At 34.4% G+C, this 24,321-nt stretch overlaps 3 protein-coding genes across 4 annotated transcripts; all 3 read right to left on the bottom strand.

Moving 5' to 3' along the window:
- Positions 1 to 643: 643 nt before the first annotated feature.
- On the bottom strand, positions 644 to 2,589 carry LOC105162847 (AAA-ATPase At4g25835). Its single transcript, XM_011081001.3, has one exon. The coding sequence runs from the start codon at positions 2,403 to 2,405 to the stop codon at positions 825 to 827; it is 1,581 nt and encodes a 526-aa protein (XP_011079303.1). The 5' UTR covers positions 2,406 to 2,589; the 3' UTR covers positions 644 to 824.
- Positions 2,590 to 11,275: 8,686 nt separating this feature from the next.
- On the bottom strand, positions 11,276 to 15,840 carry LOC105162848 (protein YIP4b). Of its 2 annotated transcripts, XM_088880228.1 has the most exons (4): positions 15,164 to 15,840; positions 12,572 to 12,646; positions 11,700 to 11,739; positions 11,276 to 11,606 (listed from the first exon to the last, which is right to left on the bottom strand). In XM_088880228.1, the coding sequence occupies exons 1-4, from the start codon at positions 15,680 to 15,682 to the stop codon at positions 11,479 to 11,481; spliced, it is 762 nt and encodes a 253-aa protein (XP_088736354.1). In that variant the 5' UTR covers positions 15,683 to 15,840; the 3' UTR covers positions 11,276 to 11,478. The 2 variants fall into 2 exon arrangements, with proteins under 2 accessions (XP_088736354.1, XP_011079304.1); XM_011081002.3 differs by having other exon boundaries at positions 11,276 to 11,739; positions 15,164 to 15,836.
- Positions 15,841 to 17,496: 1,656 nt separating this feature from the next.
- Positions 17,497 to 22,148, bottom strand: VDAC4 (voltage dependent anion channel 4). The gene is made up of 7 exons (XM_011081004.3): positions 21,988 to 22,148; positions 21,457 to 21,548; positions 20,791 to 20,858; positions 20,246 to 20,356; positions 19,997 to 20,080; positions 18,769 to 18,977; positions 17,497 to 18,035 (listed from the first exon to the last, which is right to left on the bottom strand). Exons 2-7 carry the CDS (start codon positions 21,503 to 21,505, stop codon positions 17,729 to 17,731), a joined length of 828 nt encoding a protein of 275 aa, XP_011079306.1. The 5' UTR covers positions 21,506 to 21,548; positions 21,988 to 22,148; the 3' UTR covers positions 17,497 to 17,728.
- Between the last annotated feature and the right edge of the window lie 2,173 nt (positions 22,149 to 24,321).

Raw genomic sequence — 24,321 nt, 5'->3', positions numbered from 1 at the left:
ATAAAAACAGATCAAATGCAAATAAATGCGAATGAATATTCGTGATATGATAACTACTTAAAGAAAAATAAGTTATTGCAAGCAATGTATGATTTTAGGGTCTGTATGCGATGATTATTCAACGCGAAAATCGTTCTAATATTTTCATATCAAAGAGAAAATAAAAAGACACAACATCTTCCCATCTCTTAAATTTGACTTAGATGTATTTTTTGTTCTTAAGTTATTTGGCGTTTTCATTATTTAATTTTTTACGACAGTATTTTAGTCTTGCTTTTTATTTTGTTATTTTTACGATTTTAATCGTTTTGTTGACATAGTTCACCCTTTTTGATGAAAAATATACGTGCATGGCCTTTTAAAATTGGTACTACTGTTCCTATTGACTCGTTTTGACAACATTTTGTCTTTTAACTTTTTAGGGTGGTACTTTGTTCTACATTTTTTCAATTTTCACGACTTCAGTCTGAATTTCCACCTGAATTCACCCTACTTGCTAGTGGATGTCAAGTCCGATCGAAAAACAAATTAAAATCTTAAAAAGTTAAAGAAACACTTAACCCCAATACTATCTTTCAAAATTATTGGACGAAAATGTAAAATAACCTAAATTACTGAACAAAAATACATTTGATCCCTTACATTTGTACTGAAGTCCAATTTTCATTACCAAACACTAAAAATAAATGACATTAAATTTGTTCTACAATAATGTTTTCTTGGAGGGCCAAATTTTGATTTTTTTGATCTCCTCAACCCCTCCTAATTAATATATATTTTTTTTATATGATTTTCAAGAAATGGTTCAAAAACAGCAGCAGAAATTACTTTATTCCCTCATCTTTATCTTCTTCAACAATGTAGCCATCTTTTACCTCACAATCACTGCAACTTTCTTGCAACTGATCGGAACCCTCTACCGGACTGTCCAAAGCCCTCTTCTCCTGTTCCTCGTCTTCAACCTCGTCGCCGTTCCCCACCCTCGACTTCATTCTGTTCCTCTCCTCCGCCCTCAGTTTGAGCACCGCCAGCAACTCGACGGCGGCCTTCTTCTTGTTCCGCCGGTTCTTGATCAGAAGCTCGCTGATATCCGCCGGCGTCATCTCCGCTGCGTCGACGACTTCCTCGAGTTCCTCCAGCAGTTCTTTGTCCAGATCACGTTCCTCGTACCCCAAGTAATTCTTCAGGAGAATCTTCAGTGCCGGAAAAGAACAGTAACTCATGTGTATGTGCATGTCCATCCTCCCGCTCCTCAACAATGCCGGATCAAGCTTCTGAATGTGGTTCGTCGTGAAGACGAAGATCCTCTCGCTCCCGCAACAGGACCATAACCCGTCTGTGAAATTCAACAACCCAGAAAGCGTTATCGTGTTTCCGCCGCCATCTTCGCCTCCGTTAGCCACCGGGGTTGACGGCGCAACATCATAGATATTATTCTTCCTCGAACAGGAATTTCGGCCGCCGCCGCCGCCGCAGCCGGTCATGTTCCTATTGGTTAAATTAATGGAACAATCAATGTCTTCAATAACAATAATGGATTTCGAAGTAGTCTTCATCAACAACTTCCTTAACTCGGAATTTGTATTCACCTCGGTCAACTCAAGATCATAAATATCGTACCCAAGATAATTAGCCATGGCGGCGATCATACTCGATTTACCAGTCCCCGGCGGGCCGTACAACAAGTACCCTCTTTTCCACGCCCTCCCAGTTTTCTGATAAAAAGATTCCCCACTGGCAAAATCCTTTAGATCAGCTACGATTTCAGCTTTTTTCAAAGGATCCATAGCCAATGTATCAAAGGTACTGGGATGCTTAAAGGGCACAGACTCCCATGGCTGACCCCTCGAATCGAAGGATCCCCCCTTCGAATTGGTGTACAGCAGCCTATCCTGACTCCTCCTTCGTAGATCATTGGCTTTTTCCATAACATAATCAAGATACGAATTGAGCACCAAGTGTTTGTTCTTTTTCCTGACCCGGAGAGTGAACCCTCTTTTCTCCTCCGGCAACGGGCGCCAAGCGACGGTCTGACCCTGCCTCTGAGTGACAATGTGTTCCCACTCAACGGTTACCCCTTTGTAGCAGTCGACGAGGCGGTCGTTGTTGGAGAGCCCAAAGGTGATGGCGGAGGAGTTAATGCCGCGGGTCAGGCTGAGACGAGTGCCGGAGATGGAGGCAGATGAGCTGAGATACAGCTGCACGGCGTTGTATAGTTCGTTGGTGTTGACGCCATCGATCTCCGTGATGTCGTAGTAGCAGAAGGAGGAGAAGTAGCTGAAGAAGCGGTGGAAGAACTTGAGCGACGCGAACCGGAGCTCCGGCGGGAAGACAGTGTGGAGGAGGCTTTGACAGAAAGCCCAGACTCCCATCATCGACGCCATGGTCGTCCAAATCTCCTTCATCTCCGATGATTCAAATTAAGGGGCGGTGCTGGTTGAGTGGTAGGAGAGAATGTTGAGAAAGAAATATGGTAGATTTAGATCAACAATGGTGGGGCTGGAGGGCTGGTTTCTTGGAGTGATGATGAAAGAAATGTGTTGGGGGGGAGTGGGATTTATAGAGGATGGATGGATCATGAAGAAGATGGAGAAATGAGAATAAGAGGAAGACAAGATTTATGGTTAAGGGCTGTCTTAAACAACAATAGTGTTAGTTCGAGGTAGTGGTACGTATGTTTGAACTCCATTGGATTTCACCAAATTATTGTGTATTGTGATACTCTCAAGTTTAATTTGGAGTCTCAATCATCACTCCAATGATACTACATTTCTTGATCAAGGTGCAAATGGATTGGAAAATTCTTATTTATATCAGTTATAGTCGAATCAAATTAATCACAGAATAAATATGATATACTTGTTATGTGATTGATCATTATTTCTTGAATTGTACACCACTAATCACACGATAATTGTATTATATTTGTTATAACAAGTTGGATCCGGACTAGAGTTTCCTGTATCTGTATTTCATTTTATGTATATATGCGTGTAACTTGCATTTTTTTTTATTTTGTTTTGGATAATTATATTTTCTTCTTCGGAAGTTTGGTGCAGTTATATGAATATCCTTTTTAGTTTAAAAAATTATATCTAGTTAGCTAGAATTTTTATGCTTTGCTTTCATCTAACAAATAGGTCATTCCATTAGTCAAAATTAACTGAATTTGTTAATATTAATAAAAAAATACAAACTGAATGAAAATTAATATCTACACTCGATTGACTTATTAACTGACTTATGCCAGGTCCTTATAATAATAAAAATATACCTTTTCACATGCATTAACGTGTGAAAATGTATAAGAGTAATTCAGTCATAAAAAATTTATTTCATCTCGAATAAATCAGTAATAAGTTAATTATTAATAAATATAGATCTTTATCCATTTTTCTATTAATATAAACAAATTCAATGAATTTTAACTAACGGAGAGACTTTTTTGTCAGACAAAAGTAAACTTCAGAATTACTAAATGTAATTTTTCAAACCACAAGAAATTTACGTGTAATTACACCAAATTTTACCAGAGGGGTGTAATTATCTTTCTTTTTTTTCTTAATAAAATATATAAGTATAAGAAGTAAATCCATCCACAATAAATGATTTGTTTTAAGGAAATATTATGACAAGATAAAAAAAGGGCTCTCAGAAGCAAATCCTTCTTACATAATTTAATTAATTCATAATGGGATATTTTAGTTTTGATATATGTGTAATGAAACTCAACCTAACTCACATGATCTGCATTGTACTTGTAATTATTGTGCGTGCAGTGTGAGAAAAATGATCCAAACGTTTCACTATACGACAAAATTTAGAATAATTTGACACAAGTATGTCGTAAGTAACCCTCCAACAAAAAATAAAAATAAAAAAAATGACTAAACATGACAAGAATCCAAACGTTGCATTCGATCCAGATCTAGCCCACTACAACTAAACCATCGAACACGAGACCTGAGTATTAACCTTGTTTTGATTATATACGTGTTTGAACGATTTCTAATTCATGAACTTTTTTATGTATTTATTATCCAAACCGACTTAATCATAGAAGAATTTTGGTCGTGGTCATACGTCCGCACCACCTTCCAAAATTGTTCTCTAGTATCATTAAGCAAATCGGCCGGGCAACAACGGCATATGATACCGACTATGATTAATTGAGTGTGACCAGACGCTTTCCTTATCTGCTATATATATATATATATATATATGTAACTTGTATAGAAGGGAAAGCATGACACAGATGGGGCCTGAAGTCGTGTTGTGAGTGTCGCAAATTGGTGTGGTAGAGTCGCTTTCTTGCTGAGCGCTTATTCTAGTAGCACCCGCACCGGAGGATTTTGAATTTGAGGAGAGGGAGAGTAGTAAAAATCTCTGCAGCAACACGTGATAAAATACACTGCAGGTACGTACATACCATATGTGTATATATACATACGTACGTGTATACACATGTGTAGATATGTATGAAAGCAAGTACTGAAAGAGGTCCCCATGCACTGATCATCATCATGTGATCCAAATTCAATTAATCCATGTGATGTACGATCATGTATGCACAGTTTTAGTGAATCTCATAGTTTTAGTGACTATTACTTTGTAAAAGTTAGGATTAATTACATTTAGACCCATTAAAAGATATGAAATTACATTTTACCCCAATAAAGTTTTAAAATTATTTACACCCCCTTAAAAAATTTACTGTTTTATTCCTGACCCCCTTTATTAGAGTTCGGACGAAAAGTACTGAGGGTAGCAGAAAAATTAAATAAAATTTTAATTTTACCCCTTATTTAACATTCTCATGTAATAATTTGTACGTATAAAAAAAATATAATGATGTTAACCTGATTGCTAAAGCAGCTGTGAGGAGATGAGATGTTGTACAATGTACAAAACATGAAGCTTGAAATAGATTGCAGGGTGAGATTTGGTACAAGTTGTTTGTTGACTGCTGGTTGGTAGTATATATGGTAAACTATCACCGGTGCTGCTTCATTGCTACAACACTTAGCCAGAAAACAGCTTTGACTGCTACACTGCTTTCCCTTGCTTGTGCTTATAGATTCACTATTTCAATGCAAATCATGGTACCTCATTTATTTCATTTAATATATATATATATATATATATATATTCGTAATTACGTGTATAAAATCTTTCTTTATGTAGAAAAGATGACTACATTTATACTTCTTGATTTATTAATTTATTTATACAAACTATTCATATTTTTTTGCGTAATTATATAAACCACCACTATCAGTTATAAAGCAAGGGTAGTTAATTTGTGTAGTGATGTTGACGTTTTTGGTGGGTGTGAGTGTAGTTTTTGAAAAAATAGGGATGCTTTTGTGTAAATGATGTTGACATTTCTAGTGGGTGTATATGTAGTTTTTGAAAAAACAGGGGTGATTTTATGTAAATATATTGACGTTTTTACTTCCCAACCCGCAATATCTTTTGATAGTTATTTTCTTTTTTTTTTAAAAAAAAGAAAATTCCTTTCACTTTTTTTATCACTATTTTTTTTTACAAATTTAATATTAACAAATAATAAATTTTTATAAATATTTTATTTAAATAATATTTATAAAAGTTGCACACACATAGAGTCTCCTACAAATTACTAGTACGATATGAAAGATACAACATAATTTGGAATGTAAATCAAACTGAATATCCATTCCAAATCAGTTTATAATGGAGTGCGTTACGGTTCTCTCTTGCTCCATTATAAACACGGAAGGAACCCATTGGCTCTAAATTTTTTTTTTTATAATAAAAATAATTAATGCATTCTTTAGTCGAATAAAAAACATAAGAGATCATACATCTCAAAGTATTATCACAAGCTTTGGGAGTTTGAGCGTGGACTTTGGAAAAGACATTTGTTGCTACCAATATTTCTTTAGTAAAATTGAATCGTATTGAACTAAAATTTCGCCGAATCAAAATTTCAATACATAAAAATGACGTACTGAATACCTAATCAAACCATTATTTCATGTGTAAAATGCACAAATTCCTTACATAAAGACTCATTAGTAGTACCGATACTTCAATCATTATATGTTCTTCTTGCTACCAAACTAGCTTACTTATGTCATTTTATTTCGATCATCAGGTTTATTTTGAAACACCCATAATTAGCTCTGATGCAGGTCGCAAGATCGGGGTCAGATCGTCAAGCTTGGTTACCCTCAAGTTGGGTCGCAGAACCATCTTCGAGCTTCTTGTCACTAGATCCTAAAAACAAAGAACACGTTAGGCTTGCTGGGTAGCCTCCAGCTAAGGTCCTCCGATACTTAAGTAAGAAAAGTGGGGTCGAGCTAGATCTTGTGAGAGCTAAAAAGGTTAAGATGCAATAAATGCATTTGTCGTAAATGTTCATATTTGCTAGTATTTATAGTATATGATACCGTATAGGAGGGTTTCACATGGCGTCATCTGGGCATCCTGGTGTCAGATGATCCAACGACTGTCAAATCGAGTCCCCTTTTCTGGACCCACGAGTTAATACGCGGATCCTGCCCTTTCAGTATAACTTTTAGGAATCGAAGGGCAATTTTATTCTCATCAAGTTCCGAAAACGGGGCGGTTTGAGGGTTTTCCATCCCGTCTTCGGACCTTTGTCATGTTGGACAGATTCATCCTCCATGGCTTGTATAGAAGAATTATGTTTCATCTGTCGTTTTTTGTAATGCATATGTTTCTACTATATTGTCCACATATTTTGAACGACAAAGATGCGTTGCTACACTCATTCAATGTTTCTTGTCGTACCCACTCGACACATATGAAATAATTACCGATGTAAATACTGATATATTTCTCCACGTTCATGATTTTAATTCTTTGATTCTCCTTCGATGCGGAAGAGATCTTATAGCATCTTCAAACTTCAATACTCATCGTTGATTCTAAAATAATTATCTATGCTCATTAAAGATCATGTCTTGTACAGTCCTTTTCTTGTTATTAAATACTCATTAACAAAGCACCCAAATACAAAATAAACAAACAAATTAGTATTTTTTAGAGAGAGATTCTTTGACACATGGGTTTTTAATTCATGTTCAAAATCCTACATGTTTGTTAGGTGATTGATTAATTGTTACGTCTAGTACCTGTATTCAGACATAGTACAGAGGGCATAAAAAAAAAAGTGTTGGAACTGGGAAGAAACAATCAAGGCAGCCAATATGTGGATGTACTCGAATCTAATTTCGTGTAATGAAAACCCGATTTTTTCTGTTGTGTTTTGTCAATTTTTTGAACTGCTGTTTCATATATTTAGCTAAAGAAAAGGTGGATTGCATCCACGCTTTCTAGGATTTGCCCTTATTCTGATTACATCCTTAAATTGAAAATTATAAGTAGATGATTGTTTGATGTTTGTTTTATCTTACATGTAACGATATGATTGAGAGACTGACAAAAAGAGATAGGAGTGAACTGAATTGAGAGAGAGAGAGAGGAGTCGCCACCGGAGCTGGAAATCACCTCTTGCTCCATGTTGTGCTACTATTTTTAATAGAATTTTGTCTCAAGAAAAAATAAAATAAAACCTAGTATAGCTCCTCACCGGCATTTAGAGGGGAGTAAGACATGTGTGAGAAATATTAGAGGATCTCATAAAGACGTTTGAAAGTGCTTTCAGTATTTATAAGGGGGTACCCTCTTCTGATAGGGTTATGCACGTTTTCTCTATTTGCGGGAAAAGTGGATGAAGACCGTTTGGATAAGTTATAATTTGTTCTTATCTTCTATTAGAGGTGCTTTTGAATTCTTATCTTTGAGTTGGGGGATTTTTCATCAGCGAAGACTCCTGACTGTTAGGGAGTACAAACTGTCAAGGAGTCCAAAGCTTTGAGGGGACCTCCCTCGTCTACAAGGAGTCCCAGAGATCCCAACCGTCAGGAAGTCCTAGTTGCCAGGTAGTCCTTCATTACTTACTTTGTCTTGGGAGACTCCTCACCTGTGAGGAGTTCCAATCGGTAGGAAAGGTTCCTCTTAGGGCTGATGTGGTCCAAGGCTGCATAACACATAAGTTGATGAGATGCCACGTAGGAAAGTAGGTTGCCAAGTGGGAGAGTGGGCTGCCACGTGTGTAGACCTTTTGGTCGAATATTATTGGGCTTTAATTATGATCCGAGTAGGGAGATGTCCTGGGCCTCCTCTCTTTGTCAATTTGTTTGTTGGGGGGCACCCGCCAAGGCCGCCTGCCAGGTCCTCTTAGAATGTTACGGGCCTCTCGTTTCTTTCTTTTTTTTAGATCGCTTGAACCTCTTTGGGTCAGCCAATTTTTATGCATGTTACTAATAATGGACCTATTTGGTATATGGAAGTTGTGTAATAAAAATTATTATTCAAATCAAATTTGGCCAAAGCAAACTAATCACATAGCAAGTGTATCATTTTCTCTGAATTAGAACTATACACCAATCACATGATAAGTATATTACACTTGATATATAATTAATTCAAATTCGACCTATTTGAATCAGGATTAAAACTTTTCAAACTATACGTTGATAGATGCAAATAACCCGTACTATAGTTGGTAATTGGTTGGTGCCATTTGATATTCCAAACGTCTGCAGTATTCTACACTGTAAAAGTGTCAAACGCTTGAAAGTAAATCGTCAAAAGTCGCATTAAGTGTTTGTAAACTAATATCCGACAACACTGTAAACATAATACTCTTTTTAACATCTATAATAATATAAAAGATTAATATATAATTTATGCTTTGACTATATATGTAAAAGAAAAAAAAAAAGGGATAATTACATCTCTTCTCCTAAAGTTTGGTGTAATTACACATAGACCTTCTATAGTTTGAAAAATTACATCTAACACCCTTAGAGTTTAATTCTATCTGACAAATAAGTCCATCAGTTACTTGAACTTCACTAATAATATTAATAGAAAAACTGAATGAAAATTTATATTTATCCTCGATTGACATATTACTGACTTATTATAGGTTAAACAATTTTTTCGGACTAAACTACCCTTATAACGGTGAAAATATATCTCCTCACATGCATTAACACGTGCAAACGTATGAGGGTAATTTAATCATAAAAGATTTGTTTGACCTGCAATAAGTCAGTAATGAATCAATTGTATATATAGATTTTTTTGTTTTGATCGTTTTGTTAATATTAGCAAATTAGGTGAACTTTGACTAACAGAGGGATTTATTTGTTAAATGAAAACAAACCCTAGGGATGTTAAATGTAATTTTTCAAACCATAGGTTTATGTGTAATTGCAACAAACCTCAGGGGAGGGGATGCTAATTATCCCAAAGTACGAAATTTATCATTTGCACACAGGAACGATGTGCCACAACGATTAGTACTAATAAATTAAAAACACCAATAGAGTATTAGAGTATAGATATAATTTTCTTATATTAAAAAAGTTACAATGATATTTACGAATCATAAATGAATTTTAAATTAAAATAATTTTGATTATTTAGGTCTTGGGTTCTGACAAACCAGCCAATACACATATACATATATATATAAAGGAAGGTAGAGTCACAAGATCACATTGGTCCCTTGGGGGTGGGGGGTTGGTAAAATCAGAGTGCATTAGAAAGCTGAAGGTACGGCTTCTGTTTCTGATACCAACTTTCTATTAAAAGCCCCCATCCATCATAACACCACACACTCCCACTGCCTGTGCCCCTTTCCCTGTTTCACTTCCAACCCATCCACACCCACTCTCTGAAAATGCGAAGTTATATTTTTTTTAATTTTTTTTTGAAATTCTACTCGCTTTTTTCTAAAATTTTTTATTTATATATGATCCAATTCTATTAGAATTTGAATGAAAAATACTGGTGTTACAAAAAAATTACATAAATTTTTAATTTTGCTCCTCATTTAATATTCTTAAGTATATTTTTGTACTTATAAAGGAATAAATGCGATATATGTATATAGAGTGAGGTGAACATCATTATATTTTTATCTTTATAAGTACAAAATTATTATTTCAGAATGTTAAATGAAAGGTAAAATTAAAAATTTATTTAATTTGCTTGCTAACTTCAGCATTTTTCGTCGAAATTCTAACAAAATGAGGTCAGGTGTAAACAATGAATTTTCGGAGGGGATATAAACGTAATTTTAATTTTTGAAAGAAAATGTAATTTCGTACTTCCAAAATAGGTTTAAATGTAATTAACCCAAAAAGTAATTACGAGACGCAAGATTTATATAGTTTGGAATATTCTAAGACATCTGCAGTCGATGAATATGAATTTCAACAAGGATAGCGTTGAGTGGTTTATGATAAGTAACTCGTCGACTGTCTTGGGAAAGCTCCATACTACGTTGCATTCTTCCTTGCAAAACCCTAGTTTCGCGCAGAATTTGGAACCTCGATTGTTCCACGAAAAGAGGCAGATGAACGAAAACAATATTGAATAGACTGATCAATGCAAGAATGTGACTCCTAAAACAGTGTTGATTGGAACCATCGGTGAGCCGTGGTTCGTACGTCAGACGAAAAACGAGAAACTTGAACAGCATATAGAGATAAGGAAAGAATCTTTTGGAAAGATAAAAAACTTTCAAGGTAAAAATGTATAAACTGTCTAGGTAAGAATGTATGGTGAAGACGACAAACGTGTTAGTAGAGGCCAATCATCGATGCAAGAAAATTGAGTAAGGAGTGGTGTTATTACTGGGACCATTTAGTGAGCTGTGACTCCTAAATGGTGTTGAAATTGGTCCCTTGATGATAGGACATAATTACTACTGCAACACTGTGATTCAGTCCAGCGTACCTTTTCTCTGCAATAATCTCGTCCAAGTTGACTCTGCCCAACTGCAATTCCACTTCATATAATTGAATTTCAAGAGATGTGATTTCAGATGAACCCATAATTAGGTGGATGTGTGTTCCCAAAAAGTTAAAAGAAAAAATAAAAACATAAGAAGAAAAAGGAGTAGTTCTTATTGTTATTTCAATCCAGGCATATTCTTAGTGTGGTTAGATTACTTGTTCTTTATAACTAAACCAATCACGGAGTGAGTGTGATACAGTTATCATGTGATTTGACCACTCTCGCTGAACTGTGTACACTTAGCACAAGACAAGTGTATAATCACTTGCCATATAATAGATTCAAATTCGGTCAAACCCAATCTGAGTTAGAACATACTGGTAAGTATTATTTCAAAAGTACACCTAGTTTGAGTTCCTATATTTAACTGACAGCACAATTCGAGAAACCATTAACAGACCAGCAATGTTCCTTCTCTTTTAACAAATATATTGTGTAAAATTTATATTGCGCAGAATAAAAGATGCAAAAGAAATTCTACTTACAAATCAGAAAAACCAAATCGAGGCAAAATTTCTACTGCAATCAATATGGTGAGCATATCAAAATGCACCTTTGAAGCAAGTGTTGTTATGAAAGTCAGCACTACCGTAATCAGTCGATGGCGATGACGAGGAAACCCACAGATACATACATAAGTAAGACTGGGTAAAGTGCAAGAGCTTTCCTCCTTGGGTTGACGGCAGTACTCATGAATGGATATGCAGCCCAGGAGCTCCATGCTAATGTCACAGCCACCACAACCAGTTTTATGATTACATTACCTACTAACATGCAAATTAAGGCGCCAACGTCAAGAGGGAATAGACAGTAACCTAGAAGACTCAGGCTCTGGAAGAAGATAATCTGGCCACCCTGAAAGATTAACTTGAATCGTCAGCATAGATAGAAAAGGTTTTGATGTCATTTCTTGATAATTTCAAGTGTTTTAAAGTGCTCTAGATCACCCAAATACACGTAAAACCTCCATAAATTAATACTTGATTAATTAGTGACTTATTTAAAATAATATTTTTTTCTCAGTCCCGACTTGGGCCTAAGGTCTAAATTAATAATTTCGATAAATTCATAAGATAATAATTTCCCGAAAAATCCTTATATAAATTTATGGTCCTTTCAATATTATAAATTAATAATTATATAAAATTACGTATTTTAATCTGTCATGGTTGATTTTTGGACACCTTTTAGATGTGGAGCCATGGTTGGTTGGTTTTGATTTGGATTGATAAAATTAGGAATGTTTGATGTTTATATAGTGGTTGATTTCCTCACCATATAAGAACTTGCATTAAGTTTTAACTAATACTACGTACTATGCACAATCAACCTTGTTTTTCTTTTTTAGGGGATGTATTATATTTAATTAGTCACATTTTACATCAACATCATTCAATTTAGTCAATACAATTATATGTTTTATTTCATGAAAAATAATATAGGCTCGTTGAATTGAAAAAAATCTCTTTAAATTAATAAATTATTTATTTATCAATTAATTAATACCTCTTTACATTAATAAAATACGAGGTCCTGACATTATTAATTTATAGAGGTTTTACTTTTATGTGCTAAATCTATAGCAGCAAGGAAAGCCCATGCTCATGGCAAATGTGAGTTTGGACATACATGAATGTGAGTGCATGTGTTCATGTGTGCGAGAGAGGAAGGAGCAAGCGGAAATTACCAGCAGCAAAACATTCAAGGTCAGAATAACAGCTCCTGCTGCTAGCAGTGCAAATGCGACAGCAAAAACTTCAGACTGCAAACCAATTGAAAGTATGAAATTAACAAGAAGAACAGAAAATTTTGCAGGGAAGCAAATATTGGCAGTTTGACATGCATCACAATTTTTCAAGACAACTGCAAAACAGAATTTGCAACTCATTTTTTTGCTAGAGAATAGCATGATTCAACTGCTTTCTTTCCAAACTATCATCAGTCTGCTCTGCTTCAAAGGAAAAAGAAGATGCACAAAGCAGATTATAAATTTCGTTCCATGACTGGAGGACACAATGTCTAGCAAGTTATTGATGCCTAAAAGCTAAATGCATTGGCTAAGAACTCACACGTGTTCTAAATATTAGAATGCAAGAGACATGATGTTTATCTCAAGGGCATAACATGTCTCATATCACCTTATCTGCATCAAGGAATGCACAGAAAGATGGAAAAATGGGTACAAATTAAAGGGAGTAAAGCTTATGCCTTAAAACTCCCACCGAGATACATCAAAACACTATCAATGAGAGTAATGTTGCTAAACAATCCAGCAAAGACATCCAATCATGCCAAAATGATCAAAGACAAGAACATAAAAGATTAATTTCATGTTTGAGAGATGTATTTTGGGACCTTGAATGGGAGTAAGCTGGAATTAATGCCAGGACGAGCCAGTCAGGATAAAGCCTTAACTAATATCTCCTTAACTATGCATGATTCTAATCAGATAAAACTTTGGATAGATTTAGCAATGTGGGAAAGAAATCGTATATGGCTTCACGCACTAGACAAGACACATTGATGTACAACAGTACTTTGTTGAAACAATTACCGATCCATAATTTAAACAAAGGTCCTCATTTTACAGTAATGAAATAAAGAAGGATAACGTAAACCTTTAGTGCGTATTTGACATACACATCTAACGACATTCACGGGTGCCACAAATTCATAGCAGAACTACATGTTACATTGCCTGGTAAAGTATTTAATATTGGATATTTATAATTTAGGAGCCATAGAAGCAGACACTTGTACACTGGAACTGGTCACTTCTATGCATATATTGAAATATATTACTTCAGTCATTTATTATTAGAAAAAAAGTACCTTAATTTATTGTGAGTTATGCATGGCACTCGTACATCAATTGAAACAATGTATTGTTTTATGACATAGTTGATGAAATAAACTAGCACACTTGTGTCTTACTTAACATTATATATAAGACATGCATATATGAGTTTCAATAAATTTACCAATCACACTTACATGTGATAAATAAGAACTAAAATATCATTAATTTGTATGATTTAAAAATTAAATTTATTCTGCACTTACATGTAAAGTTTAATACTCAGGTCAAATAAGTATTTCAATTTTTCTCAACTTTTTTCATCAAATAGTCAATTAAAAGACAAACAAGTAAAAAAGATTATTCATAAAGGCAAATGTTAAATAATACAATAAAACGGAAATGTATGAGTTGTCTAGTATGCATTTTGATATTAAACTAAAACAAGAGTATAATATACAAACAACATAAATTACCAAGGAAGAGCTAACGGCAGTAAATAAAGGAACACTTCTCACAGCAAAATTCGTCCCATTGGACCCATTCATTAAACCATGTTACCAGGTTATCAGGAACCAAGCAACCCATAATCATCAAAATGACAAGCATGATTTCGCTAGCATTCAGCTTCCACATGCTAAATGCTTGGAGTCCATTAGTTTCACGCATATGGATAAACATGTCATGAAACTTAGTATCTAAATTTCATTTGGTCCCGATCATACTTTTGATCAGGAAACGAATCAAACGATGACGATAAAGTTTGAAGAAAGAATACAAAATATCCATGTTTGAAATTGTTACTCCTCTGTATCAAGTCCAAAACTTTTTCTGTACCCCTGTTGCTCCCTTGAATTTTTCATTGGTGGCAAAAAGTTACTTGTGTATCTAAGCTTCGCGGGACATTACCACATTTACTTTGATACAACAGCATCTACAACTGCGCCATTTAAATCAAACAAATCAATATAATCCTTCCCAATCTAACAAAGAGAAGTCACCGAATCTCAGGACACACAGTTGTACAGTACACTTTCACACTTATCCATTATACCCACTTGCTGCTATCGCTTAAAACCGGAAACTTAGACATTATTCCAAGTAAACAGTCCTTGCATAGATTAGTACTTGTGTTGACATCATTCATGCATTTATTGTCCGTAGAACACAAAATTCCAGTAGTAAATATGAACTTCTAGATTAATATAACCTAAGCTATATATAAGGTGCCAAAGATCACCACCTATGTGAATCACCATACATCATGCACAAGAAAAGTCTTTGCAACACAAAACTTCAAGCAAGTTTATCACTTTCAATATAACCTAAGCTATATATAAGGTGCCAAAGATCACACCTATGTGAATCACCATACATCATGCACAAGAAAAGTTTTTGCAACACAAAACTTCAAGCAAGTTTTATCACTTTTAACTCGATATGCATCGCACATCACACCTGAGTGAAAGCAAAACTGCATACCTTCTTAACGGACGCAGACCAAGAGAGAACGAGGCCGAGGAAAACAATGAAGAAAAAGGGTCCCCAGAGATCCCAATCCCTCAACGCCTTCCCCGGATCCTCCCTGAACGGATTGGGGAAAACAACCAACTTCAAATTGCTCACGATCCTGGACAAATCCCGCTTAATGGTATCCCAAACAGGTTCCGTCAGAGTGTTAGGGGCCGGCCCGAACCCAGACCCCGCAATACTGCTGCTGCTGGTGGCGGATCCACGCGGAGGGGGAATCGGGGGCAGGGGAGCAGCGGGGACGGAGGGGGCGGGGGAGAAAACGGGGGTGGGTTTGGGAACGGAAGGCGGAGGGAGATTGGATGGGATGAACGACGGAGGTGGCGGTGGAGTGGAGGACACGGGGATACGTGGAGGGGAAGGCGGCCTGGCGGGGAGGACGGAGGAGGGGTAGGAATTGATGAGATTCTCAATTTCATCAATATCCGATTGGGAACTCGGGTGCAGAGGGACCGTGTCGCTGTTGGACATTATGGGTGAATCTTCCGTTTCTGATGAAATGGGGATTTAGGCCAGACACGGCGGCGCGACGGTGGTTGTGGTGGGAATGGCAGCGGGGGAAGGTAGTGATGAGGGACGTGGTGGAAGAGAGAGGGGTTTTTGTATTGCTTTTAGTTTAAATTTGATTGATTTGTTTTATAAGTTTTCTTTTCCTTTCCCCTGTCTCTCTCTCTCTCTCTCTTCTTACAAGAATTTTTTGCATTTCAAAATATACTATAAATAAAAAAAATATAATAAATACTTTTTTCAAATTTAAAATAAAAATATTAATTAGGTGTGACATGTATATAGTAAATAATAATCTTTTACATATTAAAGCATACTATAAATTTAAAGAACATATTAATTGGACAATTAAATTAATAAAAAACTTTGTAAATTATATTATTTTATCATTATGCTTTATGCTTATTTTATAAACAAAAAAATAGGGATGAGGATACATTATGCTTATTCAGTAATATGAGCAGCGCAGTATGATAATTAAATTGGATACCCAATCAAAGTTCACCAAAATTTAATGAGTTAATCACATCTGCACCCCTTTTCAAAATCTACACTTTACTTTAAACAAAATTTGAAATTACATTACTTCCACCCAAATAATCTTTATTTTATAACTTTATCCCCCTTCCATCATTGTTTGGATAGAAAATATTGATATAAGCTAAAAATAAAATGCATAATTTTTTAAATTTTATTCCTTATTTAATATTTTTATGTATATTATTCTAATTATAGAAAAGATAAATGTAATTATATATATATAATGAGGTTATTATTATTATAGTTTTTCTTATACGTACAAATTTATTACATGAAAATATTTAATGAGTAAAATTAAAAAGTTATGCAATATTTTTTCTTGATATCATCATTTTTCATTAAACTCCTAAAGAAAGAAAATTAAGTGTAAGTAATATATTTTTGGAAGAAATGTAAATATAATTTTGAAACTTATTTGATATCATTAACCATAATTTAATTACATTACACTCCGTTACTAATTACTATTTCAAATTTCCGAAAAGTGTAAAGTTGCTTAAAAAATCCTCTGCTGAAAAGAGTGTAGTAACAGCAGCACATTTGGAAGGGTTGAATGTAGTTTGCTATTCGAACTATGATGATTTTTATATTTAGACATTTAATTTTTTTTTGTATTAACTTATTATCTCGACTTTGTGAAATTTTATATTTTATTATTTATAATTATTTTTTCACCATTTTTTTTTTGTCAAAAGATCACATACAACACACGTATGACATTTAAAGATTATGTGATATAACATTTTTATATTTGCACAACATGTGACATCTTTCAGGCAAAAAAATGGTCATATATAGTAATATGTAAATTTCACAAAATTGAAATGATAAGTTTACACACAAAATAAAAAATTTAGATGAGAAAGTATAAGATAATTCCTATTTGAGTAACCCCATTTTGCTTTATCAGAATATACCAAATCGAGTATGAATGCTAAAAGATCACACTCCCCTTCCTGTTTGGCAACAGACAAAAAGACTAGAATCCAGCTATATAGTCTAAACCACAACTCAGGAAATTGCGATCCAAGAGACCAAAATTCCAAAAACAAAACCAAATTTCCATGACAGTCATTTTTTACTTCGACTCTGTCAAAACCTTGTAATTCCCTACTTAAGTTTCCTTGCAAGATTTGGAATTTACCCCACAAAACATAAAAATAGGCATTTAACATCCTCAGCCTCAGGCAATCAACAACTGAATAGTATACATACCAGTCAAAAGCAGCACTGGCAAATAGAACTCCAACTGGAAAATTTCATTATTGCCTTACTGGCCTGAATTACAACAAATATCCATTTTCATGTAACAAATTCTTTTTGACATTTATCATCATATCAATATGGTCAAAAACGGGTCTGATTTCCCGCACAGATTAATGAAAATTTAAGCCTTCTGGGAAGTTAAAAAATGTACCAAGTTCAAATGGAACTCATGAAAGTAGAAGCCCAGCAGAGGTGACAGCATATTCAGGGTTTGAGAGCAATGGAAAGGCCAAACTTTGGAGCTTGGTTGACGGCCTTTGTGTCGTACTCTGCTGAAAATGTTGCAATTGAATTAGGCCTCCATTGCCGTTGGCTCAGTACAGCAACCTTTCCGTTGTCTGAGAATCTGGTTTTCACTAACGTGAGAGGATCAACCTTGTGGACGCTTCCAATGCTGAAGCTATTCTCGAAACCAGATAATCTGTGGGTCATCTCGGCAGCAACCTCTGTTCCAGTCAACGGGTTAACCAAATGCGCATACGAAGCCTTCACCGTTTGTCCCTTGTCAGTCCTATGCAAATGAAAAGTTTATTTCAGAATATAGGAAAAAAATAATTCTCTTCCAGGTTTCTAACTGAAGGATAAACAGAATGATGCTACACAAACTTACTGCTTTAAAACCTGAAGATGAATATTAATTATCAAAATTTCCAGCTAAATTAGTTCGTACGGGGTGGGAAAACTTTGCTCAAATATTATTTTTAATCTAAATTTGACTAGAACTTGAAGATGAAAAGGAGATCAGTTTTCCAGTTATTGACAAAAAGAAAGTTCCAAAACTTAAAATCCCGTCAGTCCATCACTACCCTTACTGACATCAACTTTTGCTATTCAAATTGAACTCATCACTGTCATAAACCAAATCAAATTATATACATTATGCCTAAGATAGGCCACATCAGGACCTACCTGGTTCGATTTTCAGAATTAATATTCAGCACCTTGTTCACATTTTAATGGGTTAGCAAGACAACATGTTAAGCTATGCAATTTTGTTACATATCATATGATTAAACCCTTGGCTTAACTTCAGAGGTACACACATCAGAAGTTTACTCATACTAAACTTATTTAGCTGTGCCTATTAATGCATTTTATTGCTATGCCAAATGCTGATCCAAAGCATATTGGTAGCGATATCAAACATTTCTAAGAATAATTTTCGTGTATTACCTCCAAAGGTAATTAGAGAAAGCTAAACAAGCATAAACGGGATGCTGGACAAAATAGAGACTGTGACATACAACATAAGGGCTGCAGAAAAGTCTGGCGTGCTGAAACTTATTCCAGCATTGCACTTGGTAAAAGATGAAGAGGAGGTATCAAATCCGATTTCACCACCAATAGCTACATCCTTGGAGCCAATTGCTGCAGCAACCTCCAGAAGGGGACTTGGATTCAGCCCAATACTGGAATTGATGGCAGCATGATGATGGAGATAATGCACATCAAGCTGTAAAAACATGAAATATTAGCAAAAGATCTCAAGTGATTCGATGTATTAGTTAATTTCTCAAGCATATTATGTAAATTCAATAAACACTCAGTTCATAAATTTACTGCTTGCAGGAACAGATAAACTAGGAAAGCAGGATCAATTTTATCTTTTATTTTTTCTTGACCATAAAGGGCATACAAGAAGATGTTAAGTTCAGAATCATCTAATGTCTTGCAAAGTTCAGCATTGCATTTTGCAAACCCCCACAGAAATCATATTATTATCTACAATAACTCAAATACTTTAATAAACTCCCAGTCTACTAAAGTATATGATATTACACAGCACCTGAGCAGAAGAAATTAACTAATCCAGCTCCCTCCAGAGTTTGTGTGTCTACAGGACAGAGTACATTTCGCTAAATCATAACGCTCATGTATTTTTGGCAGCAGGTGCTCCCAATTTGTTAAAAGGTACTAGGTGAACAAGGTAACCCGGAACAAATGTTAAAGCCATCTCCAGAAAATGCTAGTAGTCAAAACATTGAAGTTCTTCCACAGATAAATTTCACAGAGAAGAGATAAATCTGCAATACTTTGAACTCCAGATGGAAGGCTGACGTTATCTAGCAGCAAAAAAGTTGTTATGCAATTTTTTTATTCAAAACTTAAGTCACCATGATAAAGGATGTCGAATACTCAGGAGATTCAGATGGCATAGGAAGGCTTTCTCACCCTTCTTACATCAAGACAACTCCAGCAATTTATTAAAGGGAAAAAGAAAAGGAAGGTAGACAAATGGATCAGAATTTTAGAAAGTTACTAGCAATTCACTAGAGAAAACTCTCTATTCATTGGGGAGGTAGCCCCACTCCTTTTCTTGTGCATCAGAAACAATTCCATTAATGAGTGTCCATTGTCAGTTATCTATTTTCTAACTCAGAGAGCCTTAAATTTAAAAGCACCAACTTCACCGGCCATGCACAAGAAAAGCATCTTTAAGTTTTTGAATTGCAGATATAAGAAATCTAGTACCTTGCCAGACTTGTGATCAGGAACATTGAAGCTTATTGCTGCTTTTGTTCCAGGCACCACGTCACATGTCACCTTGGTGGATATCTGTAATGGAGGATTTCAGAATCTAGCTTGTATCAGAAGGCTAGACAAAGAAATAAAGAAATTTTGCTGGAAGTTCACTGACAAACGTAAATAAATTTCTCAATAAATATTACAACTATACCAAAAAATCTATATAGCTACTCAAATTCAGTCAGCCCTTCTTACATTAGAATAGGTATCAACTTTAACATCAACAGTGGCTTTTCCACTTCTGTACTGAGTACTTATGTCACCAACAAAGATTTGATCCTTCTTTATCCCGGTAGCTGTAAGTCCCTGTCAAAAGGATAAACAAGAATTACTATTCTTGAGCTGTATAGATTTTTGCATTTCCAAGAGTGGTTTAGCATAATTTCTCCAAGCAACTGGCCAAAATTAAGGTCCAAACCAAAAAGAATAAGTTAAAGAAATAAAGTTAGTTGATATAACTCTGCATACATTTTTCATGTCTTAGCATGCAATATAATACAATTAAAAGTCAGATCTATCATTTCTAGCTTTTAGTCCATATTGGGTTTGCTCAACAGAAAATGAAATATTATCCTTTTCTTTAACCATTTGATACCAGAGCAACTTAAATACAGCAGAAACCCAATACAAAGTTCATGTCAAATAAATTGCTTCACAACAGAGGGGGGTCATAGTAAACAATTTAATTAACAGCTCTATAGTTCATAATAAACATATGAAAGTGCATAATATTATAATACCATTCCAGTAGAGCTTGGAATTGAGAGGGAGAACTTCTGATCATAATTGTAATCTTTACTCAAAAGATCTGCATACAAAATAAGCAATTATAAATAAAAGTACAAGGGTATATAATTTGACAATATCAAAATACATAATCAGGTATGCTGAAACATGCAATAACAGAAACAACCCAGCATCTTCAAATACTAATAGTGTCGGAGATAGTGCTTGACCAAAAGAAATGACCAACATGTAGGTACTAGCTCTCTTCTTAATCAACTTGCATTTGCGAATTACACAAGCAATAACATCAGAATTAAAATTGCAGCACATTACTGATATCATAGACATAGGCTCTTCCCCTCTCTGACTTGAATAAATATGATCAAGACATCATATAATCTCGAACTTACTAAACCCAACACATTTAGCTGTGTTCTTGAAGTTATCAATCATTAGCTAACCAAATTCTCTGGAATATAATAATAGCAATAGATACATCTTTACGGAGTATTATATATAGCATAGCATAATCAATACACAAATGAACCATCAAGAAAATGAACATTAAACACTCAGATATTCAAATAAACCTAAAAGGCAATCTTAACGTCAAGGAAGAGTCAGAAAACCAGTGCAATTTGTAATTAATCCAACACAGAAGTACCCCATTAGAAGTTTACCTCTTGCACGCCTGCCAATTTCTGAAAATGGAGCTGCACCGTTGGCCATTGCCTTTTGTTTTTCACAAAAAATGACAGGTTCAGGTCAAATTCTGCGAAACAACAAGTACCACAACATTATCGCTTCCACGGACACATATACACAAATTTTCTCACCAGAAATAAAAATTAAGAAATGACAAATAAAAAACACAGACACATACAAGAAATCAAGCGAAAGCATGAACTCGACAAGATTAAAAGCCGCCTATGGCCAATATTGCACTTTTAACACTTTCAAGCGAGATTCAACTCTATCGAGAATAATCCACACTAGTCAAAACCAAAAAGAGAAATTTAGACTTATTACCTCAAATATTTCTCGGACAAACGCAAACCAGAGTGCATTAGCATCAATTAACTAAGTAGCATAGATTGAAAAACAACTAAATGTCGGTTTAAACACACATACAAATGCGTATACAACAACTATTTAATCGGTGCACGCGCATTCTGAACGAATCTAAAAGCGGCGGAGGAAAGAGTTCTTACCGGCGGAAGCGATGATCGCCGACAGGCAGCGACCAGAGGCGACGACGACGTTTACTGTTGAATGTATGCGAACTTTGGGAAGAGCGAGAGTCGAGGGTTTTAGGAGGAGCTTAAAGAAACCAAAGGCCAGCAGTTGAGCGATAGTGAGAGAAAATGATAAAGTAACCGGGCTATGTGATTGAAGTTGGATCAACCCTGGATGTGTATTGGGCTGTGATTGTATTCAGTACTCCGATCATGGTGAAGTTTGATATTTTGTACTGCCGTTTTTGCCCTTCGAAGTTGTGGGCTCATATTTGGGCCTAATGTGTGGGCCAATTGTATGCCCAATATGGGGAGGTGTTGGGCCACAAATAGGTGCTAGCCTATTTCAACGTGTGGCCATTGAATTTCCGAATAAGAACACCGTCACCTTAGAGTTTGGTGTAATTATATATAAGTTCTCAATTTTTATGGATTGAAAAATTATATTTAATAATTTTAATATTTATTTTTATTTAATAAATAATTTTTTTTATTAATAAAAAATTTATTGACTTTGCTGATATTGATAAAAAAGTTAATAATAATCTATATTTACTACTTATTGACTTATTACTAACTTATTATAGGTCAAACAAATATTTTTACGAAACTGTCCTTATATACCTACACATGTTACTATATATAAGGAGATATATTTTCAACTTTATAAGGATGGTTTGGTTAGAAAAATATTTGTTTGACTTGCTATAAGTTAATAAAAAATCAAACAAAGTAAATATATATTTTTATCCAATTTTTTTGCTGATATAATCAAATTTAATTAATTTGACTAATAAAAAAATATATTTATTAGACAAAAATAAATATCAGGAGGGCTAGATATAATTTATGAAATCACAGAAAATCTATATGTAACTATACCAAAGTTTAAGAGAAGACAGTGTAATTATCTCTTAAATTTTTTTTCTTATACAAATTGAGATCAAAATATTAGACAGTCTTGACCATATTACTTCAGCAGAATATAGATTCAATGGTAATTAATATGATAAGATTTACATTTGGGATAATTACACTCCCCTCCCCTGAGATTTGGTATAATTATACATAAATTTTTGTTGTTTAAAAATTATATTTGGTATCCCTAAAATTTGCTTCCGTCTAACAGATAGGTACATCCGTTAGTCAAAATTCACTGAATTTGCTAATATTAACAAAAAAGTGAATGAAAATTGATATTGCCATTGATTGACTTTTTACTGACTTATTGCAGGTCAAATAATTTTTTTCCGACTAAACTACCCTTATAACGGTGAGATATAACTTATCACATGCATTAACGCATAAAGACGTATGGGGTAATTTGATTATAAATAGATTTATTTTACCTACAATAAATCAGTAATAAGTCAATTAGGGGTAATATAGATTTTTTTTCGATATTTGTGTTAATATCAGCAAATTCGGTGAATTTTGACTAATGGAGGGACTTATTTGTTAAACAGAAGCAAACTTCAAGGGTGTTAAATGTAATTTTTTAAATCACAAAAAATTTATATATAATTACACCAAACCTCAAATCAAGAGAGTGTGATTATCTCTTTACATTATTGGACATTTTACGCTCACTTCATATAGAAAAAATTTCGTATGCACCAATGTAAAAAAAGAAAAGAAAATGTTGAATTTTCAAACACTCTCATTTAATTTAATTTCAGCTACAAGTTGATAAGAATTTCAAAATAAGTTTTGCAAAAATCCTCAATAGAGAGGAGAATTATTTAATATTAATATTTTAACGCATCTTCATCACGTGCAGACCCTATGCATGAAATATAGATATATTTATAAATGGGTGGTGACGATATTCCAACTGAGGACTTCTTGTTTTGGCCTGAATCTAATATTGTGTTGTATGATTACCTCATTTAAAAATTTAAGTTGTTAGGAAAAAAAATTATTTAATATTAATATCTTAATAATTAATTTTATATTTTCCTACTTTTTTAGTTTCAATAAGGAGAAGACATTTTTTGTATTTTTTTTTCAAAAAGATAATGTCGGCGTTTGTTTGTTATTTTTAATTGAAAAAAAATACAATTTTAGTCTTGTAAGTTAGGGAGTGGCAAGTTTGATCCTGTTCAAGTTAGGGAGTGGTAAGTCTTGTAAGTTATGGTAACTTTAGTCCTTTCGAGCTGATTTGACCTTAAAATTTCATGTCATTAGCCATATCAACATTTAATGGGGCTTTCGGTAAATTTGATGACGTGATAGTCTAAGTTATAATTTTTAATTGCAATTTTGTCATGTATCTATATGAGATTAGTAATTTGGTCCTATAACTTTGGA

This window comes from Sesamum indicum, linkage group LG5 (assembly GCF_026168435.1).
Source record: "Sesamum indicum cultivar Baizhima isolate 11 linkage group LG5, ASM2616843v1, whole genome shotgun sequence".
NCBI lineage: Eukaryota > Viridiplantae > Streptophyta > Magnoliopsida > Lamiales > Pedaliaceae > Sesamum > Sesamum indicum.
This window is presented reverse-complemented; position numbering and strand designations above follow the sequence as displayed.